The sequence below is a fragment of the Mastacembelus armatus genome, chromosome 8 (assembly GCF_900324485.2).
Source record: "Mastacembelus armatus chromosome 8, fMasArm1.2, whole genome shotgun sequence".
Classification (NCBI taxonomy): domain Eukaryota; kingdom Metazoa; phylum Chordata; class Actinopteri; order Synbranchiformes; family Mastacembelidae; genus Mastacembelus; species Mastacembelus armatus.
Window position 1 is genome coordinate 6,451,290 of NC_046640.1, and position 16,340 is coordinate 6,467,629.

Here is a 16,340-nt window from a genome sequence, read left to right on the forward strand (position 1 = left end):
CTAGACAGGTTTGACTTCTACAAATCCATTAACGTGTTCAGGATCAGAGACACATTGGGAAACACCTTTTGTAGAGTGTCTTTAAAGGTGAAGATCATCTGAATGCAGTGTGACATGGAGACATCAGTGAGTCACATCTCAAAGCTGAAACATTTAAATGAGTGCATCATTTGCCTTGAAGCTTTGTAGTGACTTGCCAAGAAACTGACAAAAAAGTGATGTGGCAATGAATCTGGCAGTTTAGTCTTCATCTGCTGTGGCTCAGTGTCTGGGGATGAGAAGGTCTTTATTATTATAAGTGCTGCTTGGCACAAAGTGCTGTAATTTGTTGGTGAAAGCGATGGCTTAATGACACAATGGTTGCTCACAGACAAGGTTTTAAAATGACAAACAAGGAATGTCACAGGATTTGATGTCTTGCAGTAGGGCTCCACCTAAGGCAGACAAATGCTCTCTGCTCTGTTTCACTCAGGTCATGTGTTTCTGTTTGTTTCAGTCTGCTGCTGAAGGCCGGCATCGACATCAACAAGACCACCAAGTCTGGAACAGCTCTGCATGAAGCGTCTCTGTACGGAAAAACAGAAGTGGTCAGACTTCTGCTGGATGTGAGTTCATCTGAGTTTATATGTTCAGAATATTACAGTGCAGGAAGAACATGCAGCTGCATGGACTAACTCTTTTTAATTAAGAGACCATCCAAAAGACGTAAAGAACAAAATCTAAATTTGAAAACAGTAAATGTTGGTACAGTATCTATGTCTCCTGTGTGTTGTCCTCACAGGCCGGAGTGGACGTAAACATCCGAAACACCTATAACCAGACTGCGCTGGACATTGTCAACCAGTTCACCACATCACACGCCAGCAAGGACATCAAGCAGCTGCTCCGAGGTCTGAGTCCAAATAAGATAAATGCCTCTACTACTCCTCTCTGCTGCATTTTATTTTTCTGGCTTTGATTTTTTTTTTTCTCTCTCCATCACTCTCCCTGCATTCTAGCATCACATTAGACAAATATTTATTTTTATTTTTGCCATTATGAATAAAAATGACAAAACTTTACATTTAGATTTTATTTAAGTTCAAAACTTGACTTTTTGCTGCTCAGTAAGTACAAGTGCAGACCTTTGGGTCCTCCCTGGGTTCTGTCTGTGTATATTGATGTTCATCTGACTCTATAAGCTGTAATTCAGACAGCAGGTGTGTTTAAATTTTGCGTTATGCAACTCTTATCTATCAGCTCTCACAGCTTCAAAGACCAGGCTGCTCACACTCAGCCTCAAATTGAACAGAGCTGTATACACCGAGTGCATGTGCGTGCACTCTCTGCTCTGTAATCCTGCAATCTTTTGAAGTTCCTGTGGGAACAGACTGAGGGAATAATGAGCGGTTGTGTTGAAGAAGTGATTTAAACATGGATGGAGAGACTTTCTCGTTGTGTTGACTGGTTCACAGAGGAGAGGCGGAGAGATGTCGCACACGCTCAACAGTCAACACGCTGTGGATTCATTATTGATGTGTCGTGTTAACGGCTGCATACAGCAGTTGGTTCTCCGTGGGCACAGACAGTCTGGGAGGAATGAGTCGGTGTGACAACATACAGGATTGTCACTATGGATTTGCCTGGCATGTTTAAATTTGTACTTTCTTCTGAGTTAAAAACATTTTCTTATTTTGGAATCCAGCTCTGCCTTCGTGTATTATAAGGAGATTAAAAGATTAAAACCTAAGACATTTATAGATTTAATTTGACTTAAAATACTGTAGAAATGTACTGTATAAAAATTTGGTGTCTGGCCAAACTTACCCTACACCATTTCATTGATGATTCTGAGTGGTTGTACACTTTTTTCTAAAAAGCTTTGTTCTGGCCCAGTTTGCTAACATTTCTAAACTCTCACTCTGAATGTTTCCTCGACAGATGCGACGGGCGTCTTGCAGGTCAGAGCTTTGAAGGACTACTGGAACCTCCATGATCCCACTGCCCTGAACATCCGAGCTGGAGACGTCATTATGGTGAGATGCTCAGAGATCCAACTCCTCTCATCACTAATGCATGACTGTCTGAGTTCTGGCTCACTAAGCTTTTTCACGCCCAGTTTGTTGATGTGAACAGTTATTTACAGGCAGTGGTTCCTCTGATAGCGCTGGTTGTCTGGATAGATTTATGTTCTGGTTTGGACAAAAACAACAAGTTGGCCTTTTCATTTCTTGAAACGTTTCCAAACCTGAAGTTTTGTTTGGAGAAAGGAAACATTATGTCAAAAAAGTTGGTTTTGAAAAAAGAAAAAAAAATTAACTAGGACATAACTAATGATAGAAATATTGTTGAAAGTAAATTAAATTTGCATACCACAATTTGCACATCCTAAAAGAAAGTCAAAGTCAAAGTGGAGTTTTTAAATTGCATTAAGTCATGGCTTTTTATATTTGCATTCCTGTACATTTCCATTTATGAAACTGACCAGAGGTCCAAAACAAAACAAGCTTGCATGGTTGTGTCACCAACTTCATTGTGTCATGAACTCATCTGATCTCGGTTTGAACTCCATTATTTGAGGCTGGCTTTCACTGAGACAGGTGGAAACATGTCCACCACACAACACAGTGACCAGCACACACGCTTTCCTCTGATCTCTGTTGCTTTCCTCTGATGCAACTTGTCCTGACCCGTCTGAACTGAAAAAAAAAATAGCACAATTCACAGCATATCATTGAACTGATGAATGAATGTATGATGTATTTCAGGATGAATTGTTGTAATGTTGGTGATTCTCTGACTTCTCCTCCAGCGCCACCATCAGGTCACATTTTTCATTTGTCCAGTACTTTACCTTTACTGACCAACACATGCAGAACTAAGGACATTGTGTTTAGTGCTAATTAGCTGACACTTTTAGATGGTGTGTGTGGTAAACATCATCACAGAAACAGCCTCAAAGACATACTAGGATGGCTAGAGACTATATTAATCATTAGTCCTCAATATTAAACTGAAATGTGTTTCACCAGGTTATTTTCTTTAATCCTTCAGTTTTGTCTGAATTCTATTTCCCATACATAACTATATTTCAGTGGGAAACAACTCTTAGCTTCACTAAGAATAATACTGTTTACATGTAACCTAGATCCTAATGTATTAATGCCTAAAGTTCAAACTTCTTTTAACTTCTTTTAAACTTTACCCTGACTTCCTGTGAGTGATTCATGGTGGTGAGTAAAGCTAAAGGTGTCTCACTGAAGCTGCGGGGAAGTGACGCAGGAGTTGGTCTGCAGGCTTCATGCTGGGACTCGTATGAAGTATTAAATATTGCAAAACCACACTATGCTGTGCACTAAAAAGCAAGTAAGTTCTGGTCCTGTATAATCCAGGCGCTCTCATGTCATTATATTCCCACTGGTGTTAACCTTTCACCAACAAAAACAGATGTCGTAAACTGGATATTACCCAGTGTCTGTCATAATGCTGGCAACCTGAGACTCTTATGATTCACGTCACTGGTCGCATTATAAAAACATTGGTGGAGTATTTTCTCTGTGAAGACGAGTGTGTCACTGGCTTCTGGTCATGTATGACGCTCTTCTGAACAGAAGTAGACTACAAACCTGAAGAGAACCTTAGAGAAGACTGTAAGGCAAAAGCAACATAAAGCAGCTGTTCCTAAGCTCTAGATCTGTAGTGGCAGCAGACCTCTGAGCATTTACTACCAGGTCTCAAGGACACCTTATCATCTGGAAAAAAATGTAAATAGTGTTTACATAGAGGAAGGGGTAGTTATATGTTTTGTGCCTTAAGCTTGGGTCAATTTGTGCTGAACTTCCTCATCTCTCCCTCTCACATATCATAACATACAAATTACTTGTATCAACAGTATGTGAGGGAACCAATTTATCATCACATGACAGAACATGAAGTATGTGTGAAGAAACACAAATGTTAGCGTTAATGAGAGACATTATTTAGATTTTCTTATATAATTTATCATTTTAACCTTCTTTAACTCATCCTGAGGTATTTTTGTGTTAGGATGCACAAAGACTTTAACCTCAACATAAACACACAGCAATTGTTTACATGTCTGTCAATCTACAAAAAAAACAAGATCCCTTTTCAGATTTACTTTCCTGTTGATTGATTCTGGAGCTCAACACACTCATCCCTGACAGGTGTTGGAGCAGCACATGGATGGACGCTGGAAGGGCCACATCCACGACAGTCAAAGAGGGACGGACAGGGTTGGCTTTTTCCCACCATCCATTGTGGAAGTCATCAGCAGAAGAAATGGTTAGTTACATGTGAATAACCATGTCACATTTTTGACATTGGAAAAGGCAAGGATGATATGGAAAACAACAGAGAGCAGTTATGTGAGAGCTGACAAGGTTCCCTTGAAGTCCATACTGTCAACAAATCTCATGTGCAGAACTAGTGCACCAATGTCTTAGTCTTATACCTACTCACCCTGGAAATCTTTTATTTTTAACAAAAAGCCTCAGGAGTTTCTTAAAATATCTGATCACTTTTGGGGACTATTGTCAGTCATGGGTGAATACACATTTGGTGCTCTAGTGAGTATTAGTGGCAGCACTGGCTACAGTGTGTGTGTCCATGGTGGAAGTACTTGTCACGCAGTGCAGCAGTCTTAATGTGTGGTTTTAATAGTTTTTGGCCACAGTGGAGCTCTGTGGCACAGAGGAATAAGATGCATCAGCTTCTACATGCACACACACACACACAGTATAATATAAATTAGTACAGACTATGCATTAGAAAACATCCAGCGTTGGTTTCACTCTGCATGTGGGATTTGTTGGCTCAAAAAAAGAATATTACTGTTGTGTGTAAGGTTGGAAGAGTTGTTTCTCCATCTCCACCCATCCGATGGTCAGTGTTTCCTTTATTTCCACATCATTTTATCAGAACGTCTCTACAGGTCAGAGACCTTTGTCACCTCTTATAGGATGTGACATAGATTAAAAGTCCCCTCCTTCAGATCCTGAGTAAGGATCTAATCCGTCTGCTTGTAGACCATCCCATGCTTCCACCTCCTCTGTCTTCCCTACTGCAACCATCTCTCCATCCATATCACATAGTGACTGACCTCCACCTCTAACCATCAGCTTGATAACCTCCCCCTCCCCTTCCTCCTTCTCCTTTTGTCCTCCCACATCTCGCCCTGTAGGGGGCACACTGTCCCGACACGCCTCCCTGCCCACCCAGCGGCACCAGCTGCTGTCCAGAGCCCCCCTCTCCTCCAGCCTCAGCTCTGCCCCTCAGACTGACGACTCGTACACTCTGTATGCTCCCCCCACCCACGTGGTGCTGCCGCTAGCCAACGGCATCACTACCAACACAGGTATACACACTCGGGACACACACACGGGGCATTAAAACATTTAGCCACGTCAGCCACCTCAACAAAGTTAACAACAGATCAGAGTTCATGCAGCTATAACTGAAAACACAGCTGTAAAATATTTGTTTTTTCAGTATATGGGGGAATAAGGAATGTAAACACAATCAGTGTCAGTTGTAAGAGCTGAAGAAACCAGACATGTTCCTGAAGAAACAAAAACATCACTGAATACACATTTGTAATGACAATAATTTAGGTTTTGTTTACTACAGCTAGTAAAATAATGGTTATTTTTGGTATTGATTAGTACCACAATAAATGAAAAGAAATACTCATGACATTTTTCCCATGAGGTAATTTTTTCAATCTAAAACCAAAAGATGTTCAGTTTCATATATGTAATATGTGAAAACAATAAGCAGCATATTCACACTGGAACCAGATAACCTTTGGTATTTTTGCTTGAAGTTAAAATGTCTCAAACGTCAAAATAATTTTAATAGAATGAATATTCTGTCAACTGACTAATAAGCTCTACTTACACCATAACCTTACTCAACATTGCCTGATTTACTCCACCTGTGTAGATAAGGGTGGTACACTTTGTTATGGTTATTGTTTTGGTCTTGAGTGGCCTTTAACAAACTCATTTCTCTTGAGTTTGTTGCTGGTTAAACATTATAGCTCGACATGAAGTGAGTCGTCTTCTGTCTGTAAAAAGAGCAGGACAGAAATAACTGGAGCTCCGTGGAAGTGTTATCACAGCAGAGATTAGAAATTAGGACACCCAAACTAGAGGGTGCTGGCGACTTTCACAGACAGTGATGAAACCAAGCTATGATGACATAAGGACCCCGGTGGTAAATTTTAATGGGAGCTGTTCCAACTTGTAATAACAAATCCCTAGAGTCTGAGGAGTCAACCAGAGAAATATATTGCAGGCATTGTCAGAAAGACAGAGCAAAGTAATCATGGCAGAGCTGTGGAACGCAGAGGAACAGAGGATAGCTTGGTTATGATGGAGGACACTGCAGTGGAATTATAGCACAGCTGATGATGCGTGTTACACCCTGGTGATATTGCGCTGTCAGTGGGTGAAATCCAATGCACTTACCTGCATAGGTGGGTCTTTAAACCTACACACACATAGTATCTATTCAAAAAAACAAGCAATACAGTGGTAAAAGAAAGTACAGGCTTATGACAAGGATGTCCTTCGTCCTCTGGCAAAAGAACCCATTAGTTGTTGAGAAACGTCAGACATACAGCTGCAGAGAGTGGAAACATGACTAATGGTACCATCATGTATATAGAAATCTACATTAGACTGTGTTTCATGTAAATATCTTTTCTAAGTGGATTCAAGGGTAAGGTTAAACAAAAACAAAATCTTTCTTCTTCATTTGAGTCCTAATTAAAAAAGCTCCTCCAACAAACGTCTCCTCAGACAACCCTAGCAGAAGCGTTTTCTATCCTCTCATCTTTACCAGCCCCCCCCCCATGTCAGAACAGAGTCCATCAGAGTCTTTGTGTGTGACAGGTCTGTCTCCAAGCCACCTGTCTAACTCTGGATGTCCCTTTGAGGACATTTGGGTTCTTAGGGACTCATGTAATGGTAAGAGCCCCTGAACGACAGCGCCTCCTCCCTGGCTGCTCTGAAGCTGCATCACTGCCCTGCTCAAAACTCTGCATCAGGACCCCACACACCAAGACCACCAAACACAACTACTGTTCACAAAATCTGACAGCTGCATTGCTTCGTGTTGCCTCATGTTGTTTATATCACCTCATGTCTTCTGTTCAAAGTTTCCCTGCCATACATATGTCTCACTGTTGTGAATCTGATTAGTGTCCTTGTCACCTCTCAAATAGAAATTGAGAATATGATAACTTTTTAAAAATATATCACTATTTATGTTGTGGAAAGTTAAGAAAAATGAAAAATCACAGCCAACCATCTGCCTCTAATGGGGTTTCAACAAGCTGAATGTAGCTGGTGGGTGACAATAAGCACAGACCAGCACATATTAGAAAAACCTCCCAACCTTTTTCCTCAGGTTTGGTGCTGATCATGGAGTGTTTTCAGTGGCTGCTCCATCTTTCTGTACAATCGCCTTCAAAGAGACGCCCAAACTCCTCCCACCCCCCTGACACACAGGTTTACTGTCTCTTTAACAGAATTCATCTGGACCTTTTTGGTTTTTTACACTATTTTTAAACACGCTGAAAAAATTCTTACTGTCAGTAAAAACTACAGGTGACACACAGAGGACAGTCATCTTGGTGTGTTGGGTCCAAGCCCTCTTCACTTGATCGTCTGCTTCAGCCTGAATTTTAAAGTCAGATTTTCTCCCCACACTGCAGAGCAACACCAGACCATACTTTTCTATGCATGAGAACCCAAGTTAGTTTCCCATCTGGGAATTTAAGGTGTTTAAGGTCTTTAGAAATGTTCTGGTCATACAGAGAGATTATCTTACAGGACAATTAGACAGGTTTCTGTGGATGTTTGTGAGTGAAAGAACCGAGGAACCTACAAACTGTTTACAGCCGCATTTCAAGCTACAGTGCCAGCAGTTTAAAAACAAGTTCCGCCATTTAGGAAACGAAATACCTGGTGAGTGCAGCCCCCGACTTACGCCTTCCTTAAAGCCTAATCCTGCTGGCTACATGACTGCAGCTGTGCTCCTCTGCTCCGCCACAGCACAGCTTTTATACCAAAAACCCGCATCCTGCCCATCAGTAGTCGCTCCCCAACCCCTGCAGGCTGTTAGCCCCCGTTCTCTTGAGCTGCTGTGACTCGTCAAAGAGCATCTACTGCTTCTTAAAGCCTGATGCAAATCTGCTCTGTCTCCCACACCCACCTGGTCATTATGAATTTGTTTTTGTTGCTTTGTTTGCAGCTGGGGACAGAAACAGCGTTGGGAGCACTGGCAGTGTGGGCAGCACCCGCAGCGCGGGGAGTGGACAGAGCACAGAAAGCAACAGTGCACCCAACGGACTCCAACACCACACTGGTCATCATGATAACACCAACAAGGTACACAAGTATAGTCGGACTGCTGCACCTGCTGATACATGGGGTTCACATAGTTACAGTTACATCTTGTTCAGACTGTGTCATCTAACCTTGATGGAACAAATTTGATTTCATGATTGTATACTAGACTTATATTTGAAACCATGGCCTGATAATTTATCTAAATAATTTGATGTTTCACACAACAATCACACAACAGTGATCAAGAGATCCAAACCAGGCAATACACAACACAGAAATATGCTTAACTCTCTTTTAATTTTCCAGGAATTAAGTTTTAAAATTGGTGGGTGCCTAGAATGTTGCTTTCCTAAATAGATTGAATTTCTTAATTTCTTGTCATTTTTATAGATATCTATATGAATATTCTACCTAGATGTTAAAAATCAGCTTAAAATACAGACTTTTCTCTTATATTAAGTAGTGGCGCAGACTACTCTGTCAGTTGTACTATAAATGACTGTTTTATTAATCTGTGTGCAGCTGGTGCCCCCTGCTGTTGAACCTGGACACTCAGACTTCAACAAACAGCCTGATGCTGCAGGTACTTCTTTACTTTCTTTAATATGACCTCACAAAAAAATCTTTCTTTTATTGTTAATGTTAAATAATGTTTGTATGTAATATATAACAGTCTGGAGGTCCTCCCTCGGAAAATATTGATCTTTAAAGACACTGTTTCCCACAGTCTGTTGACTTTAAAAGACTGGAAAAAACTAAATAAGTGCAGATTCAACTATGTCAGTCCAATGAGCTAATAGGAAAGAAGGTTAAGTTGTCTCCTGCTTACAAACCATTTTTATGAATACATGTTTATGAAACATGATCTATTCATGCATGAGAATATTCCCAGCATAGCTGCATTGTTTCTTGCCTCTGCTCTGTACAAAGAGCTTGATTTTGAATCTAAATAAGTAACTGCTTGTAATATTCATTTCTTCTTTCTTATGTTTAAACGCTTTTACTGTCTAAGGTGTAAAAGTGAGACACCTGATGTTCTGGGGGAATATTTATAAATAGTATTTCTTAGATTCCTATTATTGAAATGATTCCTGAGTTTAATACACCTGCTGACCGGTGACATGGTGTCGCTGCAGGTGGGACTCCTCGGAGGCAGACGGTGACAGTGCAGAGACCTGCAGAGCAGAGTTTCACTCAGCAGTTCATTCGTCCTCAGCAGCTGCTGGAAGGGAAGGTAAAGATGAAGACGGCCTTCAAACTGTCATTTCTTGGTTGACTTTTTTTAAAACTGGGGTTCAAAACTTTGAGACACTTGGCAGGTCTATGAGCAAAATTTCCCACAATGAAGAAGAATCTTGATTAAACAAAGTTTGAAGCTGCTGTCACTGACTCTGTTCAGCATCTGATTTCTACACGAAAGACACAGCCTGAACGACAGTTTGTGCTTTGCATATGTTTCAGGATGCAGAGGCCATCTACCAGTGGCTAAGTGAGTTCCAGCTGGAGCAGTACACTGGAAACTTCATCAATGCTGGTTATGATGTACCAACCATCAGCAGGATGACTCCTGAGGTGAACTAACCACATGAGGATTTGATTTTTATACATAGCATGAAAATAAGTAGCATTAGAAGCCACTTGTTTTAAGATTTAGCAGCTTTTCAGAGGGTTGAGGCCAACATCTATTCACAAGCACAGATTCATAGGTTAGGCAAGGTGGCTTTATTTATGTACACATTACAAACACAGAGGAAAAAGGAAAATAAAAACATTACAGACTTTCTTGTTCACACTGGAGTATAAAAGGAAATTCCTATTAGCTTACAGTGGGTAAGATAAGTGTTGAACACATCACCATTTTTCTCAGGGAATATATTTCTAAAGGTGCTATTGACCTGAAATTTCCACCAGATGTTGGTGACAGCCCATGCAATCCACACATGCAAAAAAAACATCAAACCATAGATGTCCCTAAATGATGTGGAATAATGTGAAATGACCCAAGGAAATTTAGAGTTTCCTTGGCTGTGTGTTTGGGATCATTGTCTTGCTGAAATGTCCACCCTCGTTTCTTCATCAACATCCTGGTTGATGACAGCAGATTTTTATCAAGAATATCTCGGTACATTTTTCTATTCATCCTTCCTTCAATCGTGTGAAGTTTGCCAGTAACATATTCTGAAAAACAGCCCCACACCATGATGTTCCCACCTCCAAACTTCACTGTTTTGTGTTTTTGGGGTGATGTGCAGTGCCATTTCTCCTCCAAACGTGGTGTGTATTATGACATCCAAACAGTTCAGTTTTGGTCTCATCTGACCAGACTATTGTCTCCCAGCATTTCACAGGCTTGTTCAAATGTTTTGCAGCAAACTGTTAACACGCTTTAACAGGCTTTTTCTTCTGTCTTCCATAATGAGCGTGCATAAAGGCCTTGGGGGTTGAGTGCATTACTTATTGTTTCTGTGAAACATTTGTACCTGCTAATTCCAGGTCTTTCTGAAGGGCTCCACATGCAGTCCTTGGTTCTTGGACAACTCTTCTGATAATTCTTTTCAATCAGTATGTTTTTCAACAATAATGTAGCAAAGGGCTTGAGAGAGCTCTTTGCTTTTACCCATCATGAGATGCTTCTTGTGTGACACCTTGGTAATGAGACACCTTTTTATAGGCCATCATTTGGGACTGAACCAAATGATATTAATTTGCACTGACAAGCAGCAGGATTGCTTTCTAATTACTGGCTTTCCATGCCTTTTTGCACCTCTTTTTGTTCATGTGTGCAATACTTTTCCCCTGTGTCATTTCACATTACAAATAACTTAATTTAGGGACATCTATGGTTTGAGTTGCATGTGTGGATTGCATGGGTTGTTACCAACATCACCTTTAACATCAAGAAATATATTTACTGATGATGTGACATGTTCAATACTTATTTTACCCGCTGTATATCCATTCATTATCTATACTCGCTTGTTACCAGCCCTAACCAGCGTCATGGGGATCTGCTGAAGCCTCACACTGGATATGTTAACTAATTAAATAATAAAAAGCATACCTGATAACCTTGAGACCTAGAAAATATTGAGGATTTCAAAACCAAATCATAGAGTCTGGAGGTCCTCCCCCAGAAAATATTGAGCTTTAAAGACATTATTTCCCACATTCTGTTGACTTTAAAAGAATGGAAACCTTTCATTTCTCACTCAGCAGGGGAGGAGGAGGTACGAACAGCGCTTGTGTATGCCAAGGTGTATCTGTACCGTTGTCCAAGTGGAATTAGCACTCTTATGGTGCACAGTGCCAGAAAGAGGTTGTAATAACGTAAATTGTGTGAAATTTTGTCATAAATCAAAGGAACTGTGTCAGAATTTTGACTGTGAGATGAAACAGGGAGAGGATAGTACAAAACTGGAGTCTCTCAGGAGGGTTGTTAAGTATGGCAAAAGCTAACAAAGTGTAGGAGGATATGAGTGTTTTGCAAGTATGTTGATGGTACGTAAAAATAATTGTAAATAGGACTTTATTGTTAATTTGGGTGTTTAGTGAAGAGGTCCTGAGCCGAATGTAAACCACTATGCTTTAAATCAAGAGTTGACATCCCAGTAATGAGCTGTGATTTGTCAGCAGGTGTGTGTGCAAGTAATGTGCTGACTGACTGGCTGATGTCTGTTGTCTTGATGTGTCTGTAGGATCTGACTGCCATCGGAGTGACCAAACCAGGCCACCGCAAGAAAATCTCCATCGAGATCAACAACCTGAACATCCCTGAGTGGCTACCTGAGTACATCCCGGTAAGACTTCCAGCTGTTTGCTGCAGAATACACAGACCTCCAAACACTATGATCCCAGCTGATCTGACTGATTATTTGTCTGTTACAGTCTGATCTGGGTGAGTGGCTGAGTGCCATCGGCCTCCCACAGTACCACAAAAAGCTCTCTGAAAATGGCTACGACTCCATCAGCATTGTCAAAGACCTTACCTGGGAGGATCTGCAGGAGATCGGCATCACTAAGCTGGGTGAGGAAGGGTTACATATTCATATTCAGGCATGTGAACATCAATATGACCGTTTGAACCAGTGTTGTTTCACTTCGCTATCATGGTTACATTTCTGCTTGCAGGACACCAAAAGAAACTGATGTTGGCGGTGAAGAAGCTATGTGATATCCAGAGGGCAATCCTTCAGGCTGAATCAGCCCAAGGCACACTGCGACGTAAAGGTCCCGGAGCCCTCCACCTGGTTACCATCGAGCCACCAGATGCTGGAGGTGAATGTTCCTCACCTCACACCCCAAAGATGATGACCTTCCAGGACAGTGAGCTGAGTGCTGAGCTACAGACTGCCCTTTCCAGCCACTATGGAGGCTGCGAGGAAGGTTTGGCTATAAAGAATGCAGTAGGCATGTCTCACAGCCAGGAGAGCATCGACACCCGGTCCAGAGGCTCTGGCCGCTCCCAGGAGCCTCCCACAGCATCCATCACCCCCCACAGCTGGTCCCAGGAGAGTCTGGATGGCATCCCTGCAAAGGGGAGGAACCTCCCCGAGGGCTGGGACCAGAGGCCTTTGCCACAGCAGCCGCTGCCAAAGCAGGTTCCTCTGGGTACAGCCACTGTGTTTAAGTACCCGGCCATCCCAGCCAAACCCAAACTGTCTGGATCATGTGGCCCCTCCCCCCAAAGCTCACCTGCTCTGAAGGGTTTCAGCTACCTACACTCTAATTGTGGCTCCACAGACCTGAGCTCGTCACCCAAGTCTCAGAAACACACCATGACCCTGGCACCAGGCAAGAAGCGCACTCAGGGTATGACTCGCTATGCTCTGTCAGATGGCGAGCCTGATGAGGACGACGAGGAGTCTGCACTTACTTCTGGAAACCTACCGTCCTATGCCACCTTAAGTCGCAAGCCAGGGCGCAGCCATCAGGCTCGATTCCAGTCAAGCCCCGAAAAAAGCAGCAATGTGGGACGCAGTCAGTCATTTGCAGTGCGTGCCCGAAAAAAAGGCCCCCCTCCTCCACCTCCAAAGAGACTGAGCTCAGTGAGCAGCACCACCAGTGGGGAGTTAAGTGACAGCAGCACGACATCCTCAGTTGGCGGGGTGGTGACTGGCAGTCCAGGAAGCGTGAGGAGCATCACAGCCTCTCTTGAGGGCAACACAGTGGGAATAAATCCTCCAGGACCTAAACCAGACCTTGTCCAGCAGGAGCCACTTCCAACTTCCCTCATTTTGCCAGGGCAGGAGCCCAGAGAGGCTGCAGGGATGAGGAGGAGGGTGCAGAGTGAGTGTATTCCCAGCCAGACCAACAGTGCTGAGCCGGACCAGGGAGTAAAGTCTGACTCTGAGGAAGAAGAATCAAAAACCTGTGGACTGGAGGGCTCCTCGTCCCCTCAGAACAGCTCCAGTGAGTGCATCCCCTTTGCAGAGGAGGGCAATCTGACCATCAAACAGAGGCCCAAAGCCCCAGGGCCTCCCAGGGCTGATGCTGTGCTGGAGCCTCCAGAGAAACTGCCAGCCAAGGAGGTGCCAGAATTTAATCTGAAGGAGTCAGACACTGTAAAGCGCAGACACAAACCCAAAGACAAGGAACAGGGAGGAGGTTCTCCCAGCCGAGAGGGAGCAGGAGTGCCTGAAACAGAGTCCACTAGCAGCAGGCCTCTATCCCAAAGCCAGGAGGAAGTCAGTTTGAGGATCAGTGAGTCCGGTCTGGAGAGGCCAGCCAGTCCAGCTGCAGGGTCTCCCATCAAACCTCCACTTTCCCCAAAACCTCCTGCTGTTGCCCCAAAACCTCTCCGCCATAGTCTACTAGGTGCACAAGGTAAGGTACACTTTGCAAACATATATAGTACATGCAATAAACTTTACCGTGACGATCTGCAAATCATTAGCCTGAATCATAAACAAAACCATTAATGAATCAACATCCTGACCTGAACCTCCCTGTTTCACCTGTTTGTCTCTCCTCAGCATCAGGTGTGACCGTCAGTGTTGTTCAAAGTGTGGCCTTTGCATCTACGTCCTCACCGTCCTCTCCAGCCCACAAGCCCCCGGTGCCGCCCTCAGCATCGGCCCCTCAGAGTCCCTCCCTCACAGCAATGAGGCCTCAGGTGTGTGTGGTGGGTCCCGGCCTGGTTTCAGAGTCGTACTGTGGAACTGAGGTGGTTCAACAGAGACTGGATCAGACCAGTACGTCTCTGGCAGCAGCGCTGAAGGCTGTTGAGAGAAAACTGAAACTGGTGGATAACTCAGACGGGTAAGAAGGCAGTTGGGATTCAGGCCAGTCAGTAGATTCATTGTTCCTCAGGGGTGGACTCCCTTGAGGCCAAAATGTTGAAGTCTTTTTGTTAAAGTTCTTCTTTCCCTTATAAATTATTCTGAATTATATTTGTCTGATCATCAATTAAAGATTGTAGCTTTGGTTTGTTCAGTGTCTAGCAGGCTCATATCTCCTCTCATTTAATATTTGTCGCTCTCATCTTTCACACCAGTGGAGCGAACACAGTGAAGTCTGCAGGGACCATTCTGGACGACATTGGCAACATGTTCGACGACCTGGCTGACCAGCTGGATGCCATGTTGGACTGAGGAGTTTTCAAAAAGCCCCAAAATAATTTCAAAAATATCCATCGTAGCCTCAGGAAGTGAAACACAGTAGACAAAAAAGGGGGAAAGGTAATGGATGGATTTTCCCAGCAGCGTTTACCCCTCCCTGCCTCTGAACTTCATGATGGAAACAGTCAGAGGAGCTCAAGTCAGGCACTCTCAGCACTCTTTGTTTCTCAGCCCAAATACCAGCACTTATTCTTCACTGTGCTTCCTAAATCGACTCCTTTACTCATATTTGGAAATGAAAATGGATTTCCTTCGAGTCAGCACAAACCTTTTTAACTGTTGTGTCCTGTCGGATCACATATGAACCAAACGAAGAGACAAACGTGGCATAGCAGCCACATATATTATCAGTGGGGGAAAAAACTCCAGTGCAGATTTTTATTGCTGTTAAACATTAATATTGTAACAAGTGTTAGGTTTTTTACATTATTGAGATGATTTTCTGATTATTTCATGTCCAGCCTCTGTTCCAGTAGCTTAAAATCAACCTCTAATCATGATCCTTGGGTTTATTAAGAAAAATAATGAGGACTCAATAGAGGCTCAGAACCTTCAAGTAAAGGAGATATAATCATGGGTGTACATGATGCTTTGTTAAAATCACGAATGCTTAGCAGATATTACAACAGAAAAGCGCTTTTGTGTACCAATGTTTTTGCACTTCGGGATATTTTATTTACTGTTTGTTGTTGGTTGCATAGACTAACATCAACTAACTTAGATAGCTGCACTATGGACAGTGTGAATACCAAGCAAAATCTCCAGGTGCTCCTTTCAGAACCAGACCAAAAAAATATGTGCATCCTTGGCTATAATCAATATGTCTGATTCACTAATGGATCATTTTACTGATAAACCCACAGAAATTCATCACTGGCCTCTATGGTTCCCCTCAGCTCTATGGAGCATTTTAGCATCTTTTAGCTCGTAGTTTTGTTTTGTTTTGTTTTTTTAATAGAGCATTTAGCAGCTAAAGAGCCAAGAGTATTTACTAAAACATGCATTGATATTTCATTGTGTTGATGCAAACATTCAGCCTTCTGTTTCGACAAACAGTATTACCTTACTGAGCTGCGGCCGAGGGACACAACCTGGTCATTTTGTTGCTGGGTATAAACAGCAGCAGCACATTTACTTAACTGGCAGGATGAAGATACTGTGCAACAACGTTCAGTTGTTTTTACCATCCTCATGTAGGCACACAACGTAGAGATGTTCAATAATTTGTGTCATTCCCACCGTCAGTGTGAATCTGAATCTTCTTACTGCTGGAACAGAGCCTGGACACAACAATTTCACTTCAGCTTTCTATTCACCATGTCAGAACATTTCATTTATCTTTGTACTATTTAAAAAAATATATAAT

General features: G+C 42.6%; 1 protein-coding gene across 3 annotated transcripts in view; it reads left to right on the forward strand.

Moving 5' to 3' along the window:
• The window catches only part of LOC113140256 (CASK interacting protein 2), a 57,370-nt gene extending 41,843 nt beyond the window's left edge, over nt 1-15,527 (forward strand). Inside the window, exons 8-22 of one of the 3 annotated variants that reach the window (XM_026324051.1) lie at nt 497-605; nt 782-890; nt 1,921-2,015; nt 4,167-4,284; nt 5,183-5,356; nt 6,897-6,971; nt 8,260-8,396; nt 8,880-8,940; nt 9,494-9,591; nt 9,819-9,929; nt 12,053-12,154; nt 12,243-12,381; nt 12,486-14,180; nt 14,330-14,615; nt 14,851-15,527. In XM_026324051.1, coding sequence (XP_026179836.1) covers nt 497-605; nt 782-890; nt 1,921-2,015; nt 4,167-4,284; nt 5,183-5,356; nt 6,897-6,971; nt 8,260-8,396; nt 8,880-8,940; nt 9,494-9,591; nt 9,819-9,929; nt 12,053-12,154; nt 12,243-12,381; nt 12,486-14,180; nt 14,330-14,615; nt 14,851-14,947 — 3,406 coding nt within the window. In that variant the 3' untranslated portion in view covers nt 14,948-15,527. The remainder of the gene's footprint in view (nt 1-496; nt 606-781; nt 891-1,920; nt 2,016-4,166; nt 4,285-5,182; nt 5,357-6,896; nt 6,972-8,259; nt 8,397-8,879; nt 8,941-9,493; nt 9,592-9,818; nt 9,930-12,052; nt 12,155-12,242; nt 12,382-12,485; nt 14,181-14,329; nt 14,616-14,850) is intronic. The other 2 variants (XM_026324052.1, XM_026324053.1) reach the window with 2 other exon arrangements.
• Nucleotides 15,528-16,340: the final 813 nt, after the last annotated feature.